The sequence below is a fragment of the Somniosus microcephalus genome, chromosome 27, assembly GCF_052327205.1.
Source record: "Somniosus microcephalus isolate GS21.2 chromosome 27, FLI_Smic_1.0, whole genome shotgun sequence".
Classification (NCBI taxonomy): domain Eukaryota; kingdom Metazoa; phylum Chordata; class Chondrichthyes; order Squaliformes; family Somniosidae; genus Somniosus; species Somniosus microcephalus.
Genome location: NC_141013.1, coordinates 2,364,911 through 2,387,888, shown reverse-complemented (window position 1 = coordinate 2,387,888; position 22,978 = coordinate 2,364,911). Strand labels below are relative to the sequence as shown.

At 43.2% G+C, this 22,978-nt stretch overlaps 1 protein-coding gene across 11 annotated transcripts in view; it reads left to right on the top strand.

Moving 5' to 3' along the window:
• Positions 1–22,978, top strand: part of dennd4a (DENN/MADD domain containing 4A) — a 156,908-nt gene that overhangs the window by 44,297 nt on the left and 89,633 nt on the right. For all 11 annotated transcript variants that reach the window (XM_085968326.1, XM_085968334.1, XM_085968331.1 and 8 more), the window contains exons 2-3: positions 10,774–11,094; positions 20,562–20,811. In XM_085968326.1, the coding sequence (XP_085824452.1) occupies positions 10,784–11,094; positions 20,562–20,811 (561 nt within the window). In that variant the 5' untranslated portion in view covers positions 10,774–10,783. The remainder of the gene's footprint in view (positions 1–10,773; positions 11,095–20,561; positions 20,812–22,978) is intronic.

The window sequence follows — 22,978 nt, the reverse complement described above, 5'->3', positions numbered from 1 at the left end:
GAACACTTTAATAGAATTAATGACCCCCTCTCTTTTTTAAGGGCTTCACTTGGCAACTGCCCACTGTGGCATTATTAAAATCAGGAGCTCCATGTGTGAGGGATCATTGGCATCGATTGGTGTGCCATTACACTGTTGTGCAGTGTACTTTGGTTACCAACCCTTCTATCACTGGAAACAGGTTTTCCTTATATACTCTTATCAAAACCGTTCCAAGATATTAAGTTCCAAATCCAAGATACGAAGTAAGCTCTCTCATCACACACTATTCTTGACGGGTAACTTTACAGCAGCAAAGTCCGATTCTCATTGCAAACTTTCAATCTTTTGCCCCTTGCACTCGTCCAACCACCAACATAAGCTCCAGGAATTGTATCTCCCCTTCCTCCTTTGCAAGGTGGAGGCAAAGCATTGTTGAAATATTTTATATGCAGGGATTGGGCCTATATTCAGTGGGTGAACCTGTCGGCTAGCATTCTATACATGTGTGGTTTCTGTGTTTGAATTCATTCAACTGTTTGAAATCTGAATGTTCCTCTCAAAAACATGACTTTTTAGTCAACTAGAGTACTAAAATGTCCGATTGATGAAAGAAAGGATAACATTGTGATGAAACAGATATGTAAATATATCATGAATTAATTACAGCAAGAACATGTCGGGGTGGGAAAGGAGTATGTTAACATAAAGCGAGCATCATATTTTGCTCCAGGTTATGAATGGGCTGAGTTGTTTTTGGGATTTCCTGATGTGTTGTCTCATGTTATTGTCTGACTCTCTTCCGTTTCTCCCACCCTTCCTATTAGAAGTGGTTTTCTGGACCACTGCAGCTGAAGAGTTATTACTCTGCTGTTGGGGGTCGAGCTCGTTCAGTAAAGAACACTCTTGAGACAGAAAAACCTTTCTTGAAGGATGGATGGGCTTTTATAGGAGAACATAATGTACTGGCTAGATTTTTATATAGTTACAATTTAATTAGGTCATTGTAATGGGCAGTCTGCATGCTGAAGCATGGACAGAATCTCCTGGGTAGTTGCAGTGCCAAGAAAATGTGAAGATTTTGTGAAATAGTGACCTGGAATGTTGTGCAATCAGTCAAAAGATGGAATTGCTTTCGAGGTTGCCCAGTGAGCAGGTGTGGAGTGGTACTGATGCTCTTTGATTTGATGGTTGCCTGAGTGACGACAACATCTCTAGATGGAAACATCAGAGAGAATATTAGACCAATGTGGAGACAACATCGAGAAGACTTCAGTTTTTATCGATCCAGTGTCACGGGAAGATATGCAAGAAAAGACTCGGGTAATAAATAGAACAGCAGCGTCAAAATTTAGGTAAGGAAAACCAGAATGTTGGCTGTTAGTTGGCTATTTGTCTGTTGATTTAACTGTAATCGGTCTGGCAACGCCTCGGTTTAAAAATTCTCAGCCATGTGTTTAAATCCCTCCAAGGCCCCGCCTCATCTATCTCTGTAACGTCCTTCAGCCCTACAACCCTCTGAAGTCTCTGCACTCCTCCAATTTGGGCCTCTCGCACATCCCTGATTTTAATCGCATCACCATTGGTGGCCGTGCCTTCAGCTGCCAAGGCCCTAAACTCTGGAAATCCCTCCTTAAACCGCACTGCCTCTCTACCTCTCTTTCCCCCTTTAAGACGCTCCTTAAAACCTACCTCTCTGACCAAGCTTTTGGTCACCTGCCCTAATTTATCCTTATGTGGATCGGTGTCATTTTTCTGCTTAAAATATGTCTGTGCAGCGCCTTGGGACGTTTTACTAAGTTAAAGGTGCTATATAAATACAAGTTGTTGTTGTCTTTTAGTGCTGACATTCGATCGGTTTTCATGCAGGTGGCCCTTGAGACAAAGTTTCACTATCTTTCGTGACTTGCAAAAGCAGCATTTCGAATATTTCACAAAGTTACAGAATCGGTGCCAATATAAAGATCCGACTCAACCATGGTAATGTTTTGGTGGAGTGACGACTCTTTTTTTTAATTCAAACTCTCTGTAGGTTGTATTATAATCCTGAGTGCATCATAAGGCAAAATAAACCATAATGTCAGAAGAGCCACCTTCTGCCAACAGATTGTTGTGAAGCGAGGCTGGCATAGCTAGCCATCTGTTGTGGATGGGCAGACAAGGCTCCATATTTGGCAGACCACAAGCAGAAGAGGAGGTCAGCCAAGAGCCTTGCAGCAAGACTGAGCTTTAAAACACTCGAATAACCTTGAATAAGCCATGAAACCCATCATGACGGGAGGGTTCTTGTGTCTCCCTCTTGTATTTAGTTGGTTTAGTGCTCAGAGACCAAATGTAAATCTGTGTAAAATTTCTCATGGGATGATTTATTAGCTCGTTTTCTTCAAGATTAATTCTCACAATCAGCCAATCACTCAAAACGAATTTAAAAGTATATTCAGCACACAATGCCCATGTGCATTAGTAATATTTTGTGCTGAAATCTTATGATTCTAACATCAACATATAAAAAGGGCTAAGGTGTCAGCCCACCCAACAAACTATGCACAAACACGAACTCTACCAACTCCACTCAAATTTGTGTTTAAACTACGTGAACATTACACTCTTTTTGTTTTAAAATGCCATACCTGTGTTATGGTCATTTCTGACCATCTTCATGATTTAATGATCGTTGTCTTGCCTATTCCTGAGTCAGCAGTGGCGATTAACCTTATTGTGCCAAGCATTCTATTTAGACAGAATAGGAAATTTAAGTCAATGTGTAGTACCATCTCTGTGAAGCTGTAATGGTCATTTCAAGTTATGTTTGGCATTTCCATCGTGTACCTGTCTAAATGACCTGAACTGAAGGATAGGACTATTAAGGAGAGCCAGGCTTTGTATTGTGTTGGACCTATTATCATCCAAAGTCAGATGGATGGAAAATAAAGCAGGGTATTCACTATGCAATAACACAAGAGGACATCTGAAGGTCAACCATAATATCATGTAAGGGATATTTTGAATAGATTGGCTACAACACCCTTGTAGGATATTTTAAACTGGGATCAGAATCCTATAGTACTTAATTTTTTTTTTAGTATTTCATGGGTTTGTCGACAAAACTTTTAAATGCAATTACTTTGGTATTTTTTTGATCATTAAATTCAGGGCTATCAGCCTGGGAAATGGAAGACTTGTCTGCTTTTATTGCCCAGTGTCAACATTGAGTGCTTCCAAGTCAGGAACACGATTGGTTAGATACACAGTAAAGCTCCCTATGCTAGCCTAATCTCAGAAAAGCATCTCTTTCTGTGCCAGTATGACATTCCTATAGCCGTTCTAACAGACTGTCTAAGCCAGACTGCAATTGAGCCTTAGTTAGTGCTTAATTATGGGCACTCTTGTGCAGGGACTAACCCCCTCGAAACTAGCTGAGACGATCCCAAACTCGTTTCAGTTAGGATCCTTTATAGCCCGCGAGAGCGTTCTGTCCCATCAATTTCGGTTAATTAGAACTCTGGTCTCAGAGGTGAAATGACAGTGTGCTAACCTGTCATCTGCTAGGCAGTTCTCTTTGCTCATAATAAAAAAAAAAAAATGCTGGAAATACACAAGATCCATCAGCACCTGAAAACACTGTGGATGCTGGAAAGTGGGATGAGGCTGGATAGCTTTTTTTCGACCTGCACAGACACGATGGGCTGAATGATCTCCTTCTGTGACGTAAATTTCTATGATTCTATTGTATAAAAACAGAAAATGTTGGAAACACTTGGTAGGCCAGGCAGCATCTGTGGAGAAGATCTAGTTGTGCTGGAAATATAGTTTGATCGTGTTCTTCATTAACTGCACCTGAGATGGTGTTTGGCAAGGGTGCATCAACACAGCTAATGATAGGCTGGTTAATTGTCGATTTACACCAATGATTATCCAGTCAGTGAGCTTTAGGGGAGGGACTGATCAGCGGCAGCTATTCCTCACTGGGAGCGACTTTCATTGGAGAGGAGGGAATAGTCACCCCAAATCATTGTGCACTTTCCCAGAGCCAGCTCACGAATGACGTTTCTTCGGCTCAGCGCCCATTTGTCCAGCCATTTGAATGGACAGTACTTTATAGACCTAGGAAATTCCCACTTTAAGGAAAAATGAGAGAATTAACAACTCTAATGAAATTGCATTCTCAGAAATCTTACACTTCAAAGCTGCTTGTCCCTATAACTTTGCGAGCAGATCATTAATTACGGAGCACGCAATCTGTTTATCATTAAGAGGAATTCACCCACTGAAAATATTTTTTTAGATTTTGATCTATGTCCTTTAGCTCTGGGTGCAAAATTAAGTGGTTAATGGCTGTGGAAATTCGGATTTAGATGAAAGCAAGTTAATTGGTTTTGTCCCTGGCAGTGACCTTTTTATGTAACTACTTTCTGGAACCTTTGTAACCGGTTTATTATGGGGATGGCTATAAACACCACTACATGCGACTGTCTTGCACCTGTTGAATGTACAGCAAGGGCAGTGTGCCCTTCACCTCACCTCAGTTGAACTTGCTTCGAGTGCCATTTGCCTTGTGAAAGTAGAACAAGACCATCATTCAGACTCTAGTTTTATGTAGTCAGCTAATTTGTTCACTCTTTCTTAACAAAAAAAAGTGAAAGGAACACTAAACAGCCTGCGTGCACAAAATCCTGAACCTGAGATTATTTGTTTGCTTTGTAATTTGCTGCTTTTGAATTACGTCTCTAGTTAATGTAAAAGTATTTTTCTGTGAACTCGGTGAAGTGATTGTATTGTAACTGTAGTGTTCTCAGTACATTCCAATCCACCCATGTGCTATAGGGAGAAATGCTTACTCTGGGATTTGAACCGATGGGAGAATTGGTGACCTTACTGTGCTGCCAATAAAATGGCATTGCAATGATCATCCACTTTAGGTGTGGGATTGAGCTGTCTCTCAAAAGTGCATTAATTTTGCATGATGCACAACACTAATTACAAATATGGCAATTAATTAAACATGGAGTGTGGTAAACCACTGTTTGTATTCCTGTTTGTCCTGTTTGTATTCCACTGTGTACATGCCTGGACATGCCTCGGCTGACTCCTCCCACAGGTCCTAGTATAAAGGTGACTGCTCCCCAGCCCTTGGTATCCTGGACCGGTCGACCACTCGAGGCAGACCTCCATTCTGTTGTTAATAAAAGCCTTTAGTTACTCTTCTAACTCTCAGTCTTTTATGAGTAATTGATAGCGCATCATGGAGTATGGAATAAAATTGTTTTGTTTATTCAACGTTTCTCTCTTTTATCAATACTATTACGCGCAGTGCTCCTCTGAACTTTCCCGGCTGTTCCTTCTAAGTTGTAAATCTGTTTTCCTAAATCCTTCTCTATTATATTGAAATTGAGATTGCTTGCACTATTCCCTGTTCAACTCATTCTCCCAAGACCTCAAAGCTGTGGAGCTCCTTGCCTCCCTTAGTCTTTTTTTTTCCCTCATATAATCTTTGCCCTTTTAAAAGCCAGGCTTGGTGTCACCTAAGCAGCAGCACTTGGTTTACCTCACATTCTCTCATTGGCTGGAAATGGCTAATCACATGAAGAGCACTACAGGTATGTGATGATGGTGTTATCATGGTAATTGGAACACTAACCAACCAAAATTTGAAAGAATCAACAGCTGATGCCTGCAAAAGTGTAAGCTGTCAATGTTGCATTGTGAAAGTATTATAAAATAGCCTTGGGCGAACTCAGCACAAATATCTAAGCCATATATTAATTTTATTAATGATTTCAAAATTGTATCAAAAACGTAATGACAAAGCCACAACAGGGCTAGCATTGCAAGCAGAGAGATTGGCTTTTAGGCCATTGGTGCGATTGAGGCAGCTGCTTCCCCTGCTGCTCGACGCGTCCCTTCCTCACACACCCAGCTTGTGATCTTGCCCTTTGTCATCAGTGCTGGGATTCAGAAGTGGAAAGTCTCTCCTGTGGGGTTAGTTATCAAATCATTCTGGGAGCCCGAATGCACCCATTGGATCCAAATAAAGACTCCTCATTAGTGTTAAGTACATCATGTGCTATGAATTTGCAGTCTCATCATGTTGTTGTTTATTAGAACGACAGATGTTTCAGGCAAAACATTTTGACTGGAGTATCCGTTATGAATACAGGACATGGTTTAACCCCATAAAATGATTTTGCATATACTCTGTAGTGACCAACCCTGTGTTATAATTCTTCCATAGTCAATGGTATAATGGCAACCATAAATCATAATCATAGGTGTAATGGGGAAAATTACTTTGTGCATCACGTTCTTCTGCAGGCAGTCATTTGCCCGCTGTTACCTGGTTTGTGGGATAATTGTAACAGACGTCTTCCCCCGTATCTCAGAATATTTCAATAGTTTTGGGATCTGGTTCTTTAAAGCTTACTTGGCAAGGGCAGGAAATGAGCAGGGAGTGGGTGCAAATGCATTTTCAGCAACAAAATGTTTAATTGTCTCTGGTATCAAAAAGGCAACTTTTCACTTAAATTCAAGAGTAAAGTGCAATGTGCGTGATCACTACTTATATCTACAGTATTTTTCAGAATATCGTTTAAGATGCCACCTGTATTTTGCACAATGGTAACTTTAGTAATTAAGCTATTATGCTCAAGTATATTACATTGCATTCATGAGATTTGATAAATTGTTTTTAATTGGATAGTACAGATCCAAATTACCCCCTCCTTGCCAAAATAAAGCATTCCGGGGAAATGCGGCAAGCCTGGACTTCTGGTTGCAAGTCTGCTGTGGCTCTTACCTGCCGCCTCCCCCCCTAAATCCTGGGCTCATCATTTGCACAGTGCAGGGGGTGCCCATGCCCAGTGCAACATTACTTGGATGTTAGCCCCGGAGGGGGCGGGGCGGGCAAGAGTCTGAGTGTTACGTTGCTGCAACTTTCAGATATTTGAAGTTACTGGTTTCCAATTGGCAATCAATTGCTCTTGCTGTTACGAAAGCAACAATTGCTATAATTATGGCTACACATTCCGCCAGGATCTGGCCCTGGCATGCCAATACGCCAGCATTGTGCAACAAGCATACTAGGCATTGGAGGCAGATCTGGCGGGATAGCTAATGGATGATATCGCCCCTTCAGTTCCGCCTTTCTGATGTCTGCACAAATCATGATGACTGCATTAATAAAAAAACTTGCATAATTGGCAAATGAATTTCAACATCGATAAGTGTGAGGTATTACATTTTGGTAAGAAAAATAAGGAGGTCACATATTACTTGGAAAATCAGAATCTAAATGGGGTAGAGGAGCAAATGGATCTGGGAGTACAAATACACAAATCACTAAAAGTTGCAACGCAGGTCAATCAGGCCATAACAAGCAAACCAAGCACGAGAATTTATTTCCAGAGGGATAGAATTGAAAAGTAGAGAAGATATGCTAAACTTGTATTGAACCTTGGTTAGACCACTCTTTGTGTACTGTGTACAGTTCTGGTTGCCATATTATAAAAAGGATTTCGAGGCACTGGAGAGGGTGCAAAAAAGATTTACAAGGATGATCCCAGAACTGCGAGGTTATACCTATCAAGAAAGGGTGAACAGACTGGGTCTCTTTTCTCTTGAAAAGAGAAGACTGAGGGGTGACCCAATAGAGATCTTTAAAATTCTGAAGAGGTTTGATAGGGTAGATACAGAGAAGTTGTTTTCATTTGTGGGGGAGACCAGAACTAGGGGTCATAAATATAATATCTCTAATAAATCCAATAGGGAATTCAGGAGAAACTTCTTTACCCAGAGAGTGGTGAGAATGTGGAACTCGCTACCACAGGGAGTGGTTGAGGCAAATAGTGTAGATGTATTTAAGGGGAAGCTAGATAAGCATATGAGGGAGAAAGGAATAGAGGGTTATGCTGATAGTTAGATGAGGAAGGATGAGAGGAGGCTCGAGTGGAGCATAAATGGCGGCATGGACTGGTTGGGCTGAATGGCCTGTTTCTGTGCCGTATATTCTATGTAATATCGGGTCAGACTCGAGAAGCGCCTGTCTCCATTTCCTGCAGAGATTGGTGTTTGCGCAGTGAAAATAAAGTTGCGCAGTTTGTACTTGGCTCCTTCAATTCGAAATGCTAATTGGCCTTTAATGTGGAAGTGGTGTTGGGTTAACTGTTAAGTGCAGAGCTGATTTATAATTCTCCAAGATATATGTGATAATTCTGGGAAACCTGCTTGACTTTTGTTATGACAAAGTTTAAGCTAATTATAAACTCGTTGATGCAAAATAAGTAAAGAAAGGGAGCACTTGCATTTACATAAGCACCTTTTATGACCTCAGGACATTCCAAAGTGTTCACATCCAATGAAGTGTAGTCACTGTTGTCGTATGGATGTGACTGCTGCCAACGAACCGGAAGTAGTTACGCATGCGCAGTCTGTTTTTTTGGTGGTTCCGATTTCTTTAAAAAAAATTGTTGGGTGAAAATATGCTGTGAAGCCATTTGCAGCGACTGTTCGTTGCTCCGTGATGAGGTTGTCACAGTCATATCGGAAGTGCTTATTTTTTAATTGGGACTGTTTACTTTTTAATTGGGATGAAACTTTATAAAATAATGTGAACACCATGTCGTCTGGAGAAAGCTTGGAGACTTAGTTTGAGTTTAATGCATTTCTGGCGAACAGAGAAATGGCAGGGAGCAGGCCTGAAATGTCAGGAACACAGAGCGGGGCTGAAATGTCGGGGACGGAGCGGGGCTGAAATGGTGGGAACAGAGAGCGGGCCAAGCAGAAACATCATCAAAATTTCCAGATTAATGCGCAGAACGCTTCTGCGCAGCTTCCGGTGATTGAAATCAGCGTCCGGTTCGTTGGCAGGAGTCACTCCATATGGGTAAATGCAGCAGCCATCCTGTGTACAGTAGGGTCCCATATATAGCAATGCGATAAATGACCAGATAATCTCTCTTACTGGTGTCGATTGGAGGATAAATATTGCTCAGGACACCGGGGAGAACGCCCCAGCTCTTCTTTCAATAGTGCCATGGGATCTTTTATATCCACCTGAGAAGGCAGACGCAGCCTCGGTTTAACGTCTCCTCCAATAGAATACACTTCTGACAGTGCAGCGCTCCCTCAGCACTGCACTGAAGATTATGTGCTCAAGTGTCTGGAGTGGGGTTTGAACCCATGACCACCTGACTCGAAAGGGAGAGTGCTGCCACTGAACCACGGTTGACCACTTCCTCCAGTACACTCATCCTCTGGCATATCGTGTCTACAGAATCAATTACACATGCCACAGATACTTTTGTCTTTGAGGAGGGTAGTTTAGGAATACTTCGTGATCCATTTAAAAAACAATTGTATTTTTAGGGATTCGTTTAGGTACTTATCAAGGAAAATTATATCAGTGCATTTCTATTTTTGTACATTCAGTCTGTGTCTTGAACACCTCCTGATTAACTATAGCACAGGACTCTAACCTTGGAACATCATCTGTGGCACTAGTGTGATATTTCTAATTCCTACTCTAGCCTCTCTGAGTGAGGCCGTTGATTGATTGGTCCTGAATTATAGATAATAATGTTTTGGACTTGTGCCTACGAGGATCTGACAGAGAGGAGACTTTCATTCTAGGATAGATTCCAACCCAGGTGACAGCAATCGGAGAACGGTGTTCTATTCCATTTACACCTTCAGTGGTCCATCTTTAACTAAGAGCATCACACAGAGTCCTTTCATAGTGAGTTTCATGTTGTATGTGAATAGTTTGCATGGGATAAAGAAGGCGGTATTTGAGGTGGAATATCATAAATAATTCTCGTACTTGTAACTAATTTTAATTAGTCCTGTTTATATTGGAACATCTTCGTCGAATCTTGTAACAGTTCCTTTTTTTTTTAGATGTAATTTTGACTTTAATACAAAAGCATTTTATATAATAAATTGTTATGCTTATCCAATCAATAATAAAGCTATCAACACGTGACCTAAATACATCAATGTTGCTGCGTATTTAATCATTTTAATAAAAATGTCCTCAGACTACATATTGGGGCTCCTCTATTCCAACTCCCATTCTTTCTCGGCTGGCCCGCCCTTTCCCTAATCTTCGTCTGTCTCCCTTTCTCTACCATCCCTCCTGTTCCCTTCCACCCCCCCCCCCCCCCCAATGCCCCCTCTCCATGAGGTGTTAATGGCATGTTGTAGTTGGCCTCCACTAAGGAGAGGGAAAAATATCAGCCAGGGTTCATCCCCCACCCCAAACTAAATCAGTGTTGGGGCACTGTTTGTGCGAAGGGCCTGTATCGATGGCATCGGAACATAAGTAGGTCACTCAGCCCATTGAGGGTGCTCCATTTTATTAGGCATGCAGCTCATTTATCTTTTTAGTCCCAGTTCCTTGTCCCTTCTCCATATCACTCAGGAATTGGGTTCAGCTGTAATATTCTCCTCCGCCCCATTCAAAGAACTGCACAGTGTTTACTGCCCCCACTCACACATGGAGCATGGTCAGTTGGTGAGCTTCCAAATGATAGCTGGCATTTGGGGTACCCAGCATGTGCCAACACCTTCAGGTGAGGAGGGGTAAAATGGAAGATGTTTGTGTGGGGATTGGAGGGGGGGAGAGGTGTGTGGGGATTGGAGGGGGGCGAGGTAATGGACCTTTTCCATTTTTAAAATCCAGTATCTGAACCTGATTTTTAGAATTGGTTTGTAATTCTCTTTTTTCTTTGGGGTTAACTTCAGGTTGTGAAGCTGACAGATTGCAGTTTGCACAGTCTTGATGTTCTTCTTGCATTTCAGGTGATCGACCATGATGGAAGACAAAGGCCCACGTGTTGCTGACTACTTTGTGGTGGCGGGCATGACGAGTGCATCAAAGCCACTTGAAGAGGAAATACAGTTTAATGACAGCTGCCACAAACTAGCTAAACCCAAAGCGCCGATCACAGATGTGGCTATCATTGTGAAATCATTGGGAGAGGAGGTTCCCCAAGGGTACATGTGCGTGGAAACCACTCAAACTGGATTATCGGCTGATCTCAATAATGGAAGCTTGATGGGGCCTCAGATTTTGCTATGCTACAAAAGGGGTCGAGATAAGCCGCCTCTGACTGATCTGGGGTATGTAACTCTGAAAGCTCATACAAATTAACACCAATCTTATGTGCTGTAAAATGGTGTATAACATTCATCTTCATACAAGACTTTTATGTCCAGTATCGGGTGCAGCTTGTCAATCATATTTTTCAGTAACCTGTTTAAAATATGTATTTCAAAGTTACAGTGACTTGAGTAATATTCAATGTTTCTGCACAATTGTCAAATTCTACTTTATTATAATCACATTTGGAGTATTTATTTGTAATTATCATGTGAAAGGAAAGATGCACTTCTCTTGAAAGTTCAGGCTTTTTGTTACTCAATCTTCCCGCAGTGAAACCTACTACAGCTATCGGGTGCCGCCTCGGGCCTATCAGGTGTACCTCTGATGCTGACTAATTAATTCCCATGATTTTATTACAGGCTCCCTTCTGGTGTCAGCATATCCCACTTTTTTATTGTTTAGTATGTCAGTAAAAAATGATACAATACCAAATTGGCTTTGACAAAAGAATTTTGGCTTATGTTACCTACATTGGACAGTAAATGTAGGGGAATGGGTGTAATGCTTGTCATTCAGGCTTATTGGGCTGGAGGGTTAAAAAGCTAGGCTCTCAGTGCCTCACTCTTTCTTTATATCCATTGTCCGTGTTGGGCACTCTCAAGTCAAGTAAAACATAGCACAAGGTTGGATGCAGAGTAAAACCTCCTCTGCTTTAACTCCAGCACACTCTACCAGCGTGGCATTTCCATTTCCCGTACCTCGTCATCTTCTGACCCCTCTGGGAGTCTCCCCATTTCGTGCTAATTAGTGTTCCACAGAGCAATTTCATTGAGATTGTCCAAACCATTTTTATTTCACTGGATCTTCACAGCGGGTTGGTGTTGGAACGTCATCATCCCATCCTCTCGATTAGATTTAAACCCAGATCCCAGAGGTGAAATGACAAGGGTTTGGGTGGCATGGTACATTATATTTGCATTCAACGTTATGTTAGATTGATAAATTGACATTTTACTCAAAAGCCACTTCTATATTGCTCTTTGGTCACCAGCTTTTGTGGATCTTCCACAGCCAGCGGCCACTTAAGTGGTGATGTCATGACATTGTTGCATGCAATCATTACCATCTCTGTGTAGTGACATCATCATGTCACGGCCAGCCTGCACATGTGTGGAATGCTGATCCCCACATTACGGCCTATTTCCAGGAAGACACAATAAATGCAGGAGAGCGGCTGTTAGTTTGCTCTCCCAAGACCCAGGCTGCGGAGCAAAAGCTGACTGGCAGTGTTCAGCCTCATTTGCCTCTTGATGCATGCTGCAGCCTGAAATAAAGAGTAGATTGCCTTTCAAAAGCTAGGCTTTATTAACCTTAAAAAACCAGCAAGTACATGTTGAGCACCCAGTCTCAACCACTGTAGGAAACTGAATTTAAGATGGCCACCACAGGTCACATGGAATCAACTAACCAATAAGTTTACAGCATATATCTCAAGGCAGGAAAACAGGCAACCAATTACAATGCTTCTTATAAAACAAGAATAATCACCACACAGCCCACATGTTAAGGACAGGCTGTTAAACTGGTACAGAACCTTGGTTAGACCACACTTGAAGTATTTGAACATTTCTGGTCTCCATATTATAAAAAGGATATAGAGGCACTGGAGAAGTTGCACAACAGATTTACTAGAATGATAGCAGAACTGAGGGGTTATACTTATCGGGAAAGAAAGAAAAAGAATGACTTGCATTTATATAGCGCCTTTCACGACCACCAGATGTCTCAAAGTGCTTTACAGCCAATGAAGTACTTTTGGAGTGTAGTCACTGTTGTAATGTGGGAAACACGGCAGCCAATTTGCACACAGCAAGCTCCCACACACAGCAATGTGATAATGCCCAGATAATCTGTTTTTGTTATGTTGATTGAGGGATAAATATTGGCCAGGACACCGGGGATAACTGCCCTGCTCTTCTTCAAAATAGTGCCTTGGGATCTTTTACATCCACCTGAGAGAACAGATGAGGCCTCGGTTTAGTGTCTCATCTGAAAGACGGCACCTCCGACCGTGCAGCACTGCACTGGAGTGTCAATGTGCCTGGAGTGGGACTTGAACCCACAACCTTCTGAGTCCGAAGCGAGTGTGCTACCCACTGAGCCACAGCTGATTGAACGATTGACCAGGCTGGGGCTGTTTTCTGCAGAAAAGAGAAGGTGGAAGGGTGACCTGATAGAGGTCTTTAAGATTATGAAAGGGTTTGATAGAAACATAGAAGATAGGAGCAGGAGTAGGCCATTCGGCCCTTCGAGCCTGCTCCGCCATTCAATGAGATCATGGCTGATCATCCAAATTCAGTACCCTGTCCCTGCCTTCTCCCCATATCCCTTGATCCCTTTAGCCTTAAGAAATATATCCAACTCTTTCTTGAATATACTTAATGAACTGGCCTCCACAGCCCTCTGTGGCAGAGAATTCCACAGGTTCACCACTCTCTGGGTGAAGAAATTCCTCCTCATTTCAGTCCTAAATGGCTTACCCCTTATCCTTAGACTATGACCCCTGGTTCTGGACTCCCCGGCCATCAGAAACATCCTTCCTGCATCTAGTCTGTCCAGGCCTGACAGAATTTTATAGGTTTCGATGAGATCCCCTCTCAATCTTCTAAACTCCAGTGAGTATAAGCCCAGTCGACACAATCTCTGCTCATACGTCATTCCTGCCATCCCAGGTATCAGCCTGGTGAATCTTCACTGCACTCCTTCCATGGCAAGAACGTCCTTCCTCAGATAAGGCGACCAAAACTGCACACAATACAGGTAGACTATCCTTTATCCGAAAACCTCGGGACCAGCCGTGTTTTGGTTTTAGGAAAATTTCGGATTTCGGAAGGTGCGCGAAAACACTTTGGTTTTCAGAATAATTTGGTTTGCGGGAGTGCGGATAAAGGATGCACTATCCCTTATCCGAAAGGGTGGGGGTCGGGGGTGGGGGTCGGCGGTGGGGGTCGTCGGGGGTTGGGTTCGGCCGGGGGGTCGGGGGTGGGGGTCGGCGGGGGTCGGGGTCGTGCGCACGACTTACGCTGAGCGATTTCGGTTTTCAGAAGTCATGCTTTGCGCCACTTTCGGCTTTGAGGTTTTCTGGTTTCGGATGTGCGGATAAAGGCTGGTACACTTACGCTGAGCGATTTCGGTTTTCAGAAGTGTGGAAAAATGCTACACTATCCCTTATCCGGCTAGGCCTGTAAGTCGTGCGCCACTCTGGTCATGTTGTGCGCACGACTTACGCTGACTGAAAAAACCTTCGGTTTTTAGAGGGTTTCGGTTTTCGGAAGTCCGGATAAAGGGTAGTCTACCTGTACTCAAGGTGCGGTCTCACCAAGGCCCTGTACAACTGCAGCAAGACATCCTTGTTCCTGTACTCGAACCCTCTTGCTACGAAGGCCAACATACCATTTGCCTTCTTAACCGCCCGCTGCACCTGCATGCTTACCTTCAGCGACTGGTGCACAAGAACACCCAGGTCTCTTTGCACTTCCCCTTCTCCCAATCTATTGCCATTCAAATAATCTGCCTTCCTGTTTTTGCCACCAAAGTGGATAACCTCACATTTATCCACATTATAGTGCATTTGCCATGTTTCTGCCCAATCACCCAACCTGTCCAAATCGTACTGGAGTTTCACGACATCCTCCTCACAGCATACCCTCCCACCCAGCTTTGTGTCGTCTGCAAATTTGGAGATATTACATCCAATTCCCTCGTCCAGATCATTAATATATATTGTGAACAGCTGGGGTCCTAGGACCGATCCTTGCGGTACCCCACTGGTCACTGCCTGCCACTCGGAAAACGACCCGTTTATTCCAACTCTTTGCTTTCTATCCGCCAACCAGTTCTCTATCCAAGTCAATACCTTGCCCCCAATCCCATGTGCCTTAATTTTGCACGCTAATCTCTTATGCGGGACCTTATCGAAAGCCTTCTGAAAGTCCAAATACACCACATCCACTGGTTCTCCCTTATCTATTTTACCAGTTACATCCAGCTACACGGGTAGACGTAGAGAAGATACTTCCACTTGCAGGCGAGACCAGAACTAGGGGCCATAAATATAAGAGAGTCACTAATAAATCCAACGGGGAATTCACGAGAAACTTCTTTACCCAGAGTGGTGAGAATGTGGAACTCACTACCACATGGAGTAGTTGAGGTGACTAGCACAGATGCATTTAAGGGGAAGCTAGGTAAACACATGAGGGAGAAGGGAATAGATGGATATGTTGATAGGGTTAGATGAAGAAGGGTGGGAGGAGGCTCGTGTGGAGCATGGACCTGTTCGGTCGAATGGCCTTTTACTGTGCTTGTAATATTATGCTGTAATTCTTCATGCAGAATAACAGGGATACTTTGTATTAACTTCAAAATTCATTTATAAAAGTATATACACAATATTTTTGTCAGTCAGGATGCAGAAAGCACAATGTTAGGAACATTAGGAACAGGTTGAGGGCATTCAGCCCCTCGAGCCTGCTCCACCATTCAATTAGATCATGGCTGATCTGTTTCTCAATTCCATTTACCCACCGTAGCTCCATGTCCCTTGATTCAGAGACCTCTGTGTCCTTGTGCATAAATCACAGAAAGTTAACATGCAGGTACAGCAAACAATTAGGAAACCAAATGGTATGTTAGCTTTTGTTACAAAGGCATTAGAGTATAAGGGGGAGAAATTCGGTGGGCTGCGCCACCAGTTAGCACCTAAAGAGGGCACTCAGTGGCTTTAGCGCCACTGGCCGCGCCTCCCGCGATATTTAGCTGGGGCGCTAATGGCGGCATTAGCCTGTTGCGCTGCGCCGCCACTGATGACGTCATCGGTGTGCGCAGCGCCCCGCTACTGCCCCGATCGCGATATTTGGCAGCGACCGACTCTGTAGCGCCGCTCGCTAATCGCGCCCGGTTCACGGGGCCTACCTGTGGCGGCAGTGGCGCTAATTAAGGTGGAGGTGCGGGGCGGCCGTTTTTTTCGGCGGGCGCCTGCCAGCACCTCCATCCCCAGCCTCCTGTGTCCCCCCGCCCCCCCGCGGCATTGCCGGCTGTTTTCCGAGAGCCCCGCACTTCTCCTCGGTGCCAGGCTCTCTTGCCGGCACTCGTGATCGCTCATCGCACTGATGCAGGCCCCTCCCCCTTAAGAATGGGAGGAAGGCCTGCTGTACCGCAGTGTGCCATGCCGCAGCGTGTGGCGCTGCGGCACGTTGCGCTGCGATATTCAGTTTCAGCGCTCTAAGAGGGACGTGGAGCGCCTCGAGCCTCGCCCCGTGTCCCTCGAGCTGAATTTCCGGCGATCGCTGCTGCTCCGATCGCAGCGCAAAATCTGGTGCCCAGGCGAGCTTGGCGCCCCGCTTGCGGCTCCACCCAATTTCTCCCCCTAAGAGTAAAGAAGTCTTACTACAGTTATACAGGGCATTGTGAGGCGACACCTGGAGTACTGTGTACAGTTCTGGTCTCTTTACCTAAGGAAAGACATACTTGCCTTAGAGGGAGTGCAGCAAAGGTTCACTAGACTGGTTCCTGGGATGAGGGGATTGCCCTATAAGGATGGATTGAGTAGACTAGGCCTATATTCCCTAGAGTTTAGCAGAATGAGAGGTGATCTAATTGAAACATATAAAATTCTTAAGGGGCTTGACTGGGTTAATGCTGAGAAAATGTTTCCCCTGGCTGGAGAATCCAGAACACGGGGTCACAGTCTCAGAATAAGGGGTCGGCCATTTAGGACTGAGATGAGGAGAAATTTCTTCACTCAAAGGGTTGTGAATCTTTAGAATTCTCCACCCCACAGAGCTGTGGATGCTCAGTTGTTGAGTATATTCAATTCAGATCGATTAAATTTTTGGGAATTAAAGGATATGGGGATAGTGCGGGAAGGTGGAGTTGAGGTAGACGATCAGCCATGATGTTGTTGAATGGCGGAGCAGGCTCGAGGGGCCAAATGGCCGACTCCTGCTCCTATTTCTTATGTTCTTATGTACCCTTACCCAATAAAAATCTCATCGATCTCGGTCTTGAAAACTCCAGTAAAATAGGATTTTTTCTATGAAATTTCCAATTCCTTGTATCCTAGAATTATTATACTGCACATTATTTACAGAGCAGTATCTTGCTAGACTGTCTCGATCTACGGATTAGGCAGTTGCGTTAATCACCACGAGATACTTGTCTTGGGCCTCATGATTGATCACGTTCCTACAGCAAGGTCATTTTCTTCTACTCCTTCAATTTCCCAGGGTGGGAGTTCTGTTTCGCTGAACTCAACAAATGAAAAGATCTGTAAATTATCCTCAGGGTTACGATTTGGTTGGTGGAAATTGCAATAGAATAAATACAGTGCTAAGTTTAAACTGTAAAGAGCAATCTGGATTTGGGCAGCACTGTAAATGGGAAGCTGTGTATTTGTGCCGTCTGTGTTGCATTTGTGTTCAAGGGAATCGTTTCATTGCTGTAAACTGAGAAACTCAATATAAATTCAAATTGTAGTAAAAGATGATTTGTCTTTTGTTTGGGGAAGATTTTGTTTAATGTTGTCTTAAAGTCACTGACAGGATTACTGCTCTGCCACCACCCTTGTCGCTGTGACCGCCACTTGCTGTCATAGAGTCATAGAGTTTTTACAGCACAGAAAGAGGCCCTTCGGCCCATCGTGTCCGCGCCGCCCATCCATCCCTGTCCAGTCTAATCCCATTTTCCAGCATTTGGTCCATAGCCTTGTATGCAATGGCATTTCAAGTGCTCATCCAAATGCTTCTCGAATGTTGTGAGGGTTCCTGCCTCTACCACCCTTTCAGGCATTGAGTTCCACATTCCAACCACCCTCTGGGTGAAAAAGTTCCTCCTCAAATCCCCTCTAAATCTCCTGCCCCTTACCCTGAATCTATGCCCCCTTGTTATTGACCCCCCCTACTAAGGGGAAAAGTTCCTCTTTATCTACCCTATCTATGCCCCTCATCATTTTGTACACCTCAATCAGGTCCCCCCTCAGCCTTCTTTGCTCCAAGGAAAACAACCCCAGCCTGTCCAGCCTGTCTTCATAGCTGAGGCGCTCCATCCCAGGTAACATCCTGGTGAATCTTCTCTGCACCCTCTCCAAAGCAATCACATCCTTCCTATAGTGAGGCGACCAGAACTGCACACAGTACTCCAGCTGTGGCCTCACCAGCGTTTTGTACAGCTCCATCATAACCTCCCTGCTCTTATATTCCATGCCTCGGCTAATGAAGGCAAGTATCCCATATGCCTTTTTAACCACCCTATCTACCTGTTCCGCTGCCTTCAGGGATCTATGTACATGTACACCAAGGTCCCTCTGACCCTCTGTACTTCCTAGGGTCCTACCACTCACTGTCTGCTTGTCCAACATCAAGTCGGGTGTGAGCCACAACCTTTCTCCAACTTTTAATGTGCAGCAAGAACTAGCCTGTTTTACTATCATGGTCAGCTGGCTCGGAGAATGACTGACTGTCTGGCAGGTGTACAGGCGTTTAACATTTCAAAGATACACGGTCATTCCTTATGGAACTGACGCATAAATACATGTAACATCATTCCGAGAAACGGGCTGCCCAGAAAGTTGCCATAAAATTGTAGACATTCCGAGACAATATTTGTGTCTTGTACCACAAGGGCACAGTACAACTAACTGCAATCAACTTTTAAGTTTCAGTATATTTTAAGTTTCCTATTAAAAGATATAATGCAAAGATTTTGCAGTTTGAAGCAAGATGGAGCTCTGCTTCAATCAGTCACTTACAGGGTTTTTAATGTTTTCTAGATGTGAATAGTGCTGGCTAGGCCGGCAGTTATTGCCCATCCCTAGTTGCCCTGATAATGTGGTGGTGACAGTGCTCTCACCATGGCGGTAGGTAGGGAATGCCAGGATACTGACTTCCAGGGTGATGAAGGAATGGCGCTATATTTTCAAGTCAGGACAGTAACTTGGAGGCAATGGTGTTCCCATGACATTGCTGCTCTTGTCCTTCTCGGAAGTAAAGGTAGTAATGCAATGAGGTGCTGTCAAAGTAACCTTAATGAGTTGCTGGAGTGCATCCTGTAGATTGTACATACTGTAGCCACAGTGGTGGAGGAGCTGGATATTCAGTTCACTGGCAGGAATACCGATCAACCAAACTGCTGTGTCCTGGATGATGATGATGAGCTTCTTGAGTGTTGTTGCGCCTGCAGGCCATCCCACTGCTTAATTTGGAATGCTTTGTGCATGTTTTACACCAGAAAAATGGGTGCAACGCATACCAATTTCTACCCCACTGAATTCAAAATCCTCATTCTGATTTACAAATCTCCCCATGGTGTAACCTCTCCCTATCTCTGCCACCCCCTCCAGCCCTACGTATCTGCTCGCACTGTCTGCTTTCTTTTTCATCCTCCCCTTCGGTGGCAGATACTTTGTTTATCTTGGCCCCACACACACACACTCTCTCTCTCTCTCTCTCTCTCTCTCTCTCTCTCTCTCTCTCTCTCTCTCTCTCAAATCCCTCCCCCATGCTACCCATCTTTCCGCCATCAAAAGCCTCCTGAAGCATGCCTCCTCAGCCATGCTTTCGGTCACTTACCCGAGCTCTTCTACTACATCACACCGTTCATTTTTGCCTCTGTAAAGCACCTTGGGATTTTTTTACTACATTAAAGACACTGTATAAATGTCATGGTTGGGGGCTGGAACACTTTTAGACTGTCTATCCAGTATTTGGTTATAGTTGAATGAATAGTCAGAATGTTGACTTCAAAATTTTAATTATCTTCTCCATAATTCTGTCCAGTTCTGATGTGAGTTTAAACTCTGAAAATTATTTAGATTTATAGTTTAAAAATTCAGAGGGATTAGTTAGCAGGGAATGTAATCCAATGACACTAGTGAGAGACGAAGTGATGAACATTTGAATTTTTAGTAATCCTGTTTTGTTTTAATATTTGGCTTCTCCTTATAACTTTTCTCAAATAACTGTGCTAAAACTCCTGATATACACACACAACCCTTGTTTATTGTTATCCAGAAAATCCTATGCAATTAGAAGAACATTCCCAAGCATTCAGTGCACATAGTAAGTAGATTATTGCAGTTACAAAATCTGGTTGAGAATGCTGGAATTAATGAATTCAAAGTTAACATACTTAAATTAGCATAATACGCTTTGAAAGAGTTCTTAATAACCATATTCTTAGGACAAATATCAAAATTGTCTACCTGCTGATTATAAATGAAAGTTCTCACATGCCTTAGGTTGGACAATCTATCAGATGTGTGATGATGTTGAACAACTCATTTTCTGTAGTTTTAAACGAACCATATTTTATTTCCAAGCTCCCATTGTCTGAAGCCCGCCCGATGAGGCAGAATCAGCCCAGCGTGCATGTGGTTTGTTAACTGCAGGACTTTTACAGCAGCTGATCTACATGTATTGTTTTTCAGCGTTTTGTACGAATGGAAAGAGAGGCTAAAGCATGGATGTCAGATCATTCAAACCACGCCTTATGGCCGACCTGCTAATATCAGTGGTGGGACTTCATCTCAACGAATCTACGTAACGTACCGGCGGGCACCGGAAAACATAGCCCAGAATTCCCTGGCTGTCACTGATATTTGTATCATTGTTCCGAGTAAGGGAGAGACTCCACCACACACTTTCTGCAGGGTAGACAAGAACCTAAACAGCAGCATGGTAAGGTCATCAATCCACTTTCGGGTAACTTTTAAGCCAGGATAATGGAAACCATTTAAGATACAAGTACTGTATAGATTATACTCATTATAAAACAGTCTGTCTTACATCCTGCTTTCAGCATAGTGGCCTCCATTATAACACTATCTCTGATACTAACTGAGCTCAGAATGGCTGTTTGGACAAAGTTGTGATACATAGATGGAAGCATATAGAAATATAGTTTCTTGATATTCCTTATGAAATTTAGAGCTAATTGTTATTTTGTTCCTTACTTCAAAAGCTTTATACCCCTTTGCACTGGTACAGCAGTACAGAGTAATCTTAGAAGGAGCACATTTTTCTTACCTCTTTAACCAGAATTTTGCTTCAATGGGCTACTTAAATCAGTGGTGTGGATTCCACTTGCAAATATTGCACTCTAGGCAGCCCTGACCAAACTTTTGAAAGACTGCGACAGCTGCCCACAGTAGAACAGTGTCATTATTGGAGAAAATGATTTTTTTAATTGCAATACAACAACAGAATGAATGTGCTAATAAGTCAAGATGTGATGACCTCACAGCTCCCCTGGGATTCCCTTACGCATCCCAAGGATCCATTGACTGCAGTTTCAAAATCCCTGATTGGATTAATTCAATACATTACAAGCTGTGGAACCCTTTGGAGGTTTGAACGGTACCTCATCACAGCTCTCAGAAATGCCTCAAAGCTCTTCACAAACAATAAATTACTGTGAAGTGCAGTAACTGCCTCATAGGGAACCAACAGCCATTTTGCACAAAGCAAGAACCCCGAACTGCAAAGAGATGAATCACCAGTTAAATCTGTTTTTTAGTGGTGTTGGTTGACGGAGGATTGTCGGTCAGGACACTGGGAGAACTTCCTGGTCCTCGTTACTGTGCATCTAAACTACTAAAGTAGGCAAATGGGGCTTTGATTTCGTGTCTCATCTGAAAGATGGAACTTTCAGCAATGCAGTACTCCTCAAGTCAGTGTCAGCCTAGAAAGCATACTCAAATTCTGAAATGGAGCGGTAACACATAACTTTCTGTCTGAGGCAAGAGTGCCATCAGCTGCGCCAATCCTACAGTGTTATTAGTAGGATTACAGTGAAATACAAAGCATGTGAAATTTTCATATGTTCACTTTGGATTGTGAAAAACACCCAGCAGTACAGACTTTGGTGTTCAAACTCGGATTGTGTCAAGAGAGAGCATTTAAGTTTAAGTAATTATAGGGTGAAGTATACATGGTCAAATGTGTCCGGAATTATGGTTGGGTGGCAGCTACTTGAGGTGATGTATTTAGTGTATCACACAAGAAGAATATTAGTATAACATCAAAGACTACTGGTTGAAATGAAAGGTACCAGTATGTTAAACTAAGACTGGTGTTTATGTTCTGATATAAAGCATGTTGTAAAGGAAAGCTATATATGTTCTGTTACATAAGAATTAATACCGCATTCTTGGAGCGTGTTGGGTAACTTGACCTAAAGGGTTAGAGAATTAACATTCCATTCCTCAACCTGTTTAGTTGGAATCATTTTTCAGTTTCTAATTTGCAAATTATTACTTGTTAAAAATTGCTGCACATTTAAATTTGATAGGAGCTTTAGAGCTAGACTACTGAGTAAAACCAATGAAATGGAAGTGCGAAGCATATTTATTGACGGGCATTATCGAATTCCAACTCTATACTGTATGTCAGCTTACAGTTTGAAGTTTCATTGTGAGTGTCCACGTGTTGGATCAGGGCTTTATGATGCAGTGGCATTTGATACTTACATCTGTGTTCTCGTTTAACCTTGAGTTGTCTAACACTTCCTGTCCTCCCATGACATTCCAGATTGTAATTGAGATTATAAGGATGTTGTCCTATGGTAATTTAGCAAGATAGTAAGCAGGAGGTTAAGAATATAAGAAATAGGAGCAGGAGTCGGCCATTTGGCCCTTCGAGCCTGCTCCACCGTTCAATAAGATCATGGCTGATCTACCTCATCTCCACTTTCCTGCACTATCCCCATATCCCTTGATTCCCATAATGTTCAAAAATCTATCGATCTCTGTCTTGAATATACTCAATGACTGAGCCTCCACAGCCCTCTGGGGTAGAGAATTCCAAAGATTCACCACCCACTGAGTGAAGAAATTTCTCCTCATCT